This window comes from Chrysochloris asiatica, unplaced genomic scaffold, assembly GCF_000296735.1.
Source record: "Chrysochloris asiatica unplaced genomic scaffold, ChrAsi1.0 scaffold00186, whole genome shotgun sequence".
NCBI classification, from domain to species: domain Eukaryota; kingdom Metazoa; phylum Chordata; class Mammalia; order Afrosoricida; family Chrysochloridae; genus Chrysochloris; species Chrysochloris asiatica.
Genome location: NW_006408704.1, coordinates 5,928,864 through 5,935,860, shown reverse-complemented (window position 1 = coordinate 5,935,860; position 6,997 = coordinate 5,928,864). Strand labels below are relative to the sequence as shown.

Sequence of the window (6,997 nt, the reverse complement as noted above, 5' to 3'; positions counted from 1 at the left end):
GACTTGTAACCACTTTATTTGACCATAATTCTTCAGGGCGAGCTGAGTTCAGCTAGATGGTTATTCTGCTTATTGGTAGTCTTTGATACAGCTTCTGTTGGCTTGAAGCTGGGCCTGTCTCTTGGTGTAGTTTCAGGGCTTTACCCTCTGTGTATGGTCTCCAGTAGGAAAACAACAAGAGTGTAAAAGCAGAAGCTGCCACATCTTAACACTTCAGCCCCAAATTGCCAAAGTTAAAGCACATCACAGGCCCAGCACAGATTCAAAGAGAGGTCACTACAGAAGGGACTGAATACCATCAGACACCATTAGGGCCTACCGGTGTTATACAATGCTATGACATACGGTCCCAGTTTTTTGCCCAAGTGAGATCTGTTCATAGTCAATGTAACTGGTTGTAAAGGTTGGTATCCCTTGTCCCACCACCTGAACCTGCTGCTGAGGGTGTGGTTTTTTACTCTTACAGTGTATACCCTGAAAGAGCGGTGCCTCCAGGTCATCCGAAGCCTAGTCAAACCTGAGAATTACAGACGATTGGACATCGTCAGATCACTTTACGAAGATCTGGAAGACCACCCAAATGTGAGGAAGGACCTGGAGCGGCTGACACAGGAACATTTTGAAAATCAAAGGATGGAAGAGGAGACTGAAGATTTCCATTGAAATTTGCACTCCTAAATCTCTGCCTTTGATGGCACTGACTAATCTTGATCCAAACAAAGGACTGGACACCTCTTCTCAATTTCAAGATGTCTCATTATTGGCGTAAACTGTGCTTCCGTGCTTTGATGGAGGTTAACTGACTTCACTACACATTGTGGGGTTTACAGGCAAATGTCACAAAATTCAGTTGAATAGCTGCTGTTTTTTAGAAGTATTTATCAGGAGAAAGTAGTTGTATTTTTGCCTCCTAGTCAGTCAGGAAAGTTTCTGTGTAAAGATTTTTATGTGAGAATTGCAGCATGTCCTTTGGTTGTAAGAAAGCAGTGGCATCTGCTTTGAATTAACTGGTTTTGTGTCTGCTGCCCTGCTTTGGCTAGACGGAAATGTCCTTAAGGCAGGGATGAGTCTTTCTCCTCTCTGAGACCCCAGTGCCTAGCACAGTCAGTGTGTATTGGCTGACGGATGCTGTTTTGTAGAAGATATTGGAGGTTTTACTTTCTTTTTTGGGTGAGGGTGGGGGAGGGCTTTAAAATGTATAGAGCAAACAGATGTTTTTAACAGAATCATTTTAATAGGATTTTGTATTATTTTTTAAACACTGCACTTTTCATTCTCTGTTGAGTCTTGTTGCAGGCTGTGTTCTGTTTCTAATCAAAACTGGCATTTTATAGTTATTGTGATAGTAGCTTTTTTGTAATTTGACATGTACACAGGAAAAAGGAGCAGTTAGTTTTTGTATTAAATTCCAGTGTTAAGGAGCTACTGTAGTGTAAATGAGTTTCTGCCAAGTGTGGCTATTTCTGTTCCTGTTTGTAAGTCCATGACATTCCATTTGATTCCAGAACTTTTCATCCGATGGGATCTGGTGACACTTCACCTAGCTGGAGAAATGTTCTATAAATAGACATATCCGATCTCATAGGCCAGACCTTGAGTTCTTGAACTCAAATTCAATACTTTTGTTGAAGTTCACAAAAAATTTGGACAAGAAAAGGAAAAGTGATCACTGTAGACATACAACTTAAATGCAGCCATGATTAACGTTTTGAACTGTTTCCTTTCAGACTTTTTTAGGGCATATTTTGGTTAATTTGTTTTTACATAGTTGAAATTATCCTGTACATATAGTTTTGTGTTCTGCTCTTTCTTTCAAGTCTGTAATATAAATATTTTCCATGTTATAAGCTTTATATAAGCATTAGTATAGTCTTTTATAATAAATGTTTGGGATATTTTTTGGCATCTCATAGTTTCTTTAATCACAATTTCTATGTTCTAAAGTCAGAGTAAAGTGAATGAAACAAACTCGTATAGTTCTTTTTCAACATTCAACAAATAAGTTGACCTTTGTATTAGCTTCCTGTAATAGTACTCATTCCATGGTTCACCTAAGTATCTTCATTTGTTCATTGAAATGTTGGGTAGGGGGGAAATGTGAAGGCAGGGAATCCCATGTGCTGAGATAGAAGGCAGTTCCAAAGCCAGGTGTTGTTGTTGTGAAGTGGCGTCGAGTTGATTCCGACCCATAGCGACCCTGTATAGGGTTTCTGAGGAGCAGATGGTGAGCTTGAACCGCCAACCTTGCAGTTCAAATGGCTTTGCAGTCTGGTGTGGCACTGTGGGTTAATGCACCAGACTGCAAAGCCAGGTGGTAGTTATGTGCCATGGATTCGGTTCTGACTCATAGCGACCCTGTACAGGGTTTCCGAGGCGGTAAATCTTGACAGGAGCAGAAAGCCTCATCTTTCTTCCACGGAACACTGGTAGTTTCAAACTGCTGACCTTGTGGTTCGCAGCCCGATTTGTAACCACTATACTACCAGAACTCAGGTAGGGTGGGGAATTTAAGGAAGAATGCTGGTGCTGGATTAATTCAATGTTGATTTTATCTTTTAGTCTGTCTTTGTAACAAAATGAGATTTCATGTTCTTCTTAAGAGACATACAGTTTTTATACTGTGTTTTGTGTTGTCTAAGGAAGATTGAAAACCTGTAGCATGAATAATGTTTTTCATTTGAAATCTTGTGGTTGTATTAAATGTACTGCACCTCAGAGACTGTGATGTCTCCTATTTTGAGTTTTTAAGAAAGCTGTTCTTTAATACTTACATTCAGTGGTGCTGAGTAAAGGCCTAGGCAAGCCGTGCTGGGTTATTTGAGCCAGGTGCTGCTCTAAGAGGTGTGAAAGTTGTGTCCCTTTAAAGGCATAAGGTGGGGAGGGAGAGCAAACCTAAGCCGCTAGCTTCATTCTCAGTGCCTTCTCTTTCTAAACCTAGGTTTGAAAAATGTTTATAGTTTTATTTTCCTTACAAAAATGAAATACCACAGCAAAAACAAGTTAATACAGAAAAATATCAGAAGAAAACATTCACACTGAGGACAAAGTTTTTTTCCCATGAAAACAGAACCCAAAAAAGGTAATGATTAGTATTTCATCAGCAATGACATTGAGAAGATGATAACAAGGAGAAGGCATTGATTGGGCTAGAAATCATTGCACGAAGGCTATGAAATAGATACCGTTGTCAACATCTGAACATCAGTGTAAACGTGTCAGTACTTTCATGTTAGGCTTCTATATTCAAATCTCAGTTCCACTTTAGGGTGGTCACTAGGCTGCCCGGATAACCGTCAGTATATACATATCTTTCTGATGGCACACCTAAACTCCCTGCTCCAACAAGACATTTTTCTGGGTAACCCTGTCACCCAACCCCAACACACACACTACTCCATTAGCAGATGGCAGAAAAATTAAGATACACTTGTGATGGTAATCGAAAGATTGGGCTGTAGCACTGGATATATAAGATAAAACCCACCACACTTTAGAATTTGGAGCATTAAGCTTGGAAAGTATAAGCTTAACATTTTACATAAGCAAAGCAATGTTCTTTCTCCTTAATCTTCAAGAGGAAAACACAGAAGATTGTTTTGTTCAAATTGAGGACAAAGAGTTCTAGGGGCCTGGGGCTGGTGATTAGTAGTAACAACAGCTGAGGTAACCGAAAGGCCTAGAGGAAATCATAAAAATCAAGTCTGTTGCTATCCAGTCGATTCTGATGCTTAGGGCAATTCTACAGCATGTTAGAGTAGAACTGTGCTCCACATGGTTTTCAATGACTGATTTTTAAGAAGTAACACCCGAAGCCTCTCTTGTAAGCCTTCTCTGGGTGGACTTGAACTCCCAACTTTTCAATTAAGCAAGTGTGTTAACGATTTGTACTACCCAGGGAGAGGAAACGTATGTACTGAACCATCCTACTTTGCAGGAGATTTAAGTAGGCAAAGGCTGACATCGTTTGCTTGGTGTAGGGGTGATATGAGATGGCAGAGTGATGCTTTGTCTAGATCCAACTCACACACTTCAAGAGCATTTGCTGCAGTTCTCTAGAAGCCCGACAGGAACCAAAGGGACAGCTGTTGACACAGCAGGTCTCTTTAACCCTGTCTTCTGTATGGAACTATTTTGAAGGCAGTCTGGTGTGCCTCCCAGAGCAGCAATTTCCCAAATCCTGGTTTGGTTTTCCTTGACAGACCTTTAGGAACTGTCTTACCCTTCTATGTTGTTGTTAAGTGCTGTCAAGTCGATTCTGACTCATAGCGACCCTATATAGGGTTTCTTAGGAGCTACTGGTGAACTTGAACTGCCAATCTTGAGGTTCAAACCAACCTTGCAATCCAGTGCATTAACCCACAGCACCACACCAGGACTCCTATGTTGTTGTTGTTGTTGTTAAGTGCCGTCGAGTCGGTTCCGACTCATAGTGACCTTGTATAGGGTTTTTTGAGGAGCAGCTGGTGAGCTTGAACCACTGACCTTGCTGTTCAAACCAACTTTGCAGTCCAGCACATTAACCGGCAGTGCCACACCAGGACTCCTAAAGATGCAGAAAAGTGGGGGAGTCCTTGATACTCAAAGTGTACATTAAGAGGAGACTGTCCAAATAAACCATGGTGGTCCTAAACAAGTCATTCAAAAACCCTGCATGGGGGAGAGTAGCCACATTCTACACATGGAGTCGAATGGCAAGGCAGCATGAAGCAGTCAGAAGTGCACACCGTTTATTGAGTACTACCACGTCCCAGGTACTGTTCTAGAAATAGGAAATATAGCGGTGAACCAGACAGACATGATCCCTGTCCTTAAGCGTAGATTATAATGAAGGAAGACAGTAAGCAAGAGGACAAATGATACAATTGCAAAATGAGAAAGGCATGATGAAAATTTGTTGTGTTGTTGTAAAGTGCCATCAAGTAGGTTCTGACCCATAGCTATCCTGTATAGGATTTCCAAGGAGCAGCTGGTGAGTTTGAACCACCGACCTTGTAGTTCAAACCAACTTTACAGTCCAGTGCATTAACCCACAGCACTATACCAGGGTTCTGTGATGAAGAGTAGGAAACAGTAATGTTGGGGGAGAATAACCCCTTATGGGGGAACATGTGCTTCTATAGAATAAGCACTGGAGTGTTAATCTTTATATTGACAGTTCTAGTTCACCAGCCACAACATAGGAAAAAGATGAGGCTTGCTGCTTCTGCAAAGATTTACAGCCTTGGAAAACATTAGACAGGGTGGCTATGAGTCAAAACTAATTCAACGGCGCTTAACAACCCCATGTTATGGTCATACTAATGGGTGACATTTAAACAGATTTGGAAGATTATTGGAAGATCAGTTTTGGATGGGATGTATCTGTCAAATGAACTTGCCCAGTCTGCATTTTCTTGCTGTTCTAGCTAATATATAAACTTCCTCATCTTGGAGGACCAGATATCACCCTAGGATCTTATCTTTGTTGGCATCATTGAATGACAGCATAGTAGCCACAAAGGATACTTCTATTACAGTTGGTTGATTTTAGCAGTGAAAATGAACATTAAGTCCTAAGTCTTGTCTTTTTTCCTTTCTCTAACCAGACATGGAGTCCTGGTGTGGTGCTGTGGGTTAATGCACCAGACAGCAAAGCTGTTTGAACTGCAAGGTCAGTGGTTCAAGCTCACCAGCTGCTCCTCTGAAACCCTATACAGGGTCGCTATGGGTTGGAACCGACTCGATGGCACATAACAACAACAATAACAACTAGACATGGCCCAGTTCTCCTGAATTTTGAGTTAACTCTTAGAAACCATGGTTTCTTTAATTATGAACTGTGTCATCAGAAAATCACATATATATTGGCCCATGGCTTGCCTTTTTTTTTTTAACTAATTAAAAGATTTATTATTTATTTTTGAATGTTTTATTATGAATTATGTGATAGTTTACATGGGAGAACATTAGCTTTACATTCATCCTATCGTATATCGTTTCATTGCCATGGTCACAAACCCCTTCATTCATCATCGACCAACCAAAGGGTATACCCTGCAAGCCTTTCCCCCGGTAATCAGCACACAGCCCCTTTCCCTCTTTGGGTTTAAAGTCCCCATTTGCTCCATCTCTCCATGTCATCGTCTCTACTTCTATCTCTGTGTCACTGTTTCTCTGGGTAGGGTCCCGCTCTCCACTCTTCAACCTTGATGGTTCCAGGAACCTCTGCTCCTAGACTGCAAAGTCAACCATTCCCTTCCTTTTGCTACAAAACGTCTACCTTTACATTTCTGACCCTCACAGTCAGTCCTGATAGCAATTATTCACTATTGTACCACAAGAGACCTATTTGCATCTCTTTTCATCAGCCCCGCCCAGACAGATTGGATACTACTCAGTGGAGATTCTACCTTCTTCTGTGCCCTTTGGTTCTAGGCTCCCTCTTGAAAGCCAGTCACTTCTTGCCTTTGTAGCAGTCCCCCACCCCCTCATTTTGGGTAGCCAGTGTTCCTGCCTACCCTGTGTATGGAGGTATTCGGAATGGTCCTTGCTGTAAAGATTTGTTCCCTCTTTTGAGCTACTGCATCCGTAGGTGTAGGTCAAGTTCATCAGATTGTATCAGATTACTCTTTTTTCCCTTTTCTTTCTTCTAGTTGATTTCTGATCATCCAGCCATTGAAGTCAGGTCAAGTGGGTATTATCTGCACGTCTGGGTGTTCTTATGCATATGCCCTCTCTTATCAGCTGGACGCTTCACTCTCCACTCTAGTCCTCTGTGGCTAGGTCACTGACTCTGTGGCCCATGGCTCTTGACTGGTGAGTTAGGAGGGTAAATCAGTCCTTTATTTGAGTGAGATGTAAACAGGAACCAAGAACATTGTTCTCCACTGATTTAGGAGTATAAATTGATTATATATATATATATTAATGTTTTATTGTGAATTATATGATAGTTTACATGGGAGAACTTTAGTTTTACATTCATTCCATCGTATATCATCTCATTGCCATGGTTCCA

The 6,997-nt window shown here is 41.2% G+C and overlaps 1 protein-coding gene across 1 annotated transcript in view; it reads left to right on the top strand.

Moving 5' to 3' along the window:
• The window catches only part of VHL (von Hippel-Lindau tumor suppressor, E3 ubiquitin protein ligase), a 4,971-nt gene extending 4,308 nt beyond the window's left edge, over positions 1-663 (top strand). The window contains exon 3 of the mRNA XM_006872188.1: positions 467-663. Within this exon, the coding sequence (XP_006872250.1) occupies positions 467-663 (197 nt within the window). The remainder of the gene's footprint in view (positions 1-466) is intronic.
• Positions 664-6,997: the final 6,334 nt, after the last annotated feature.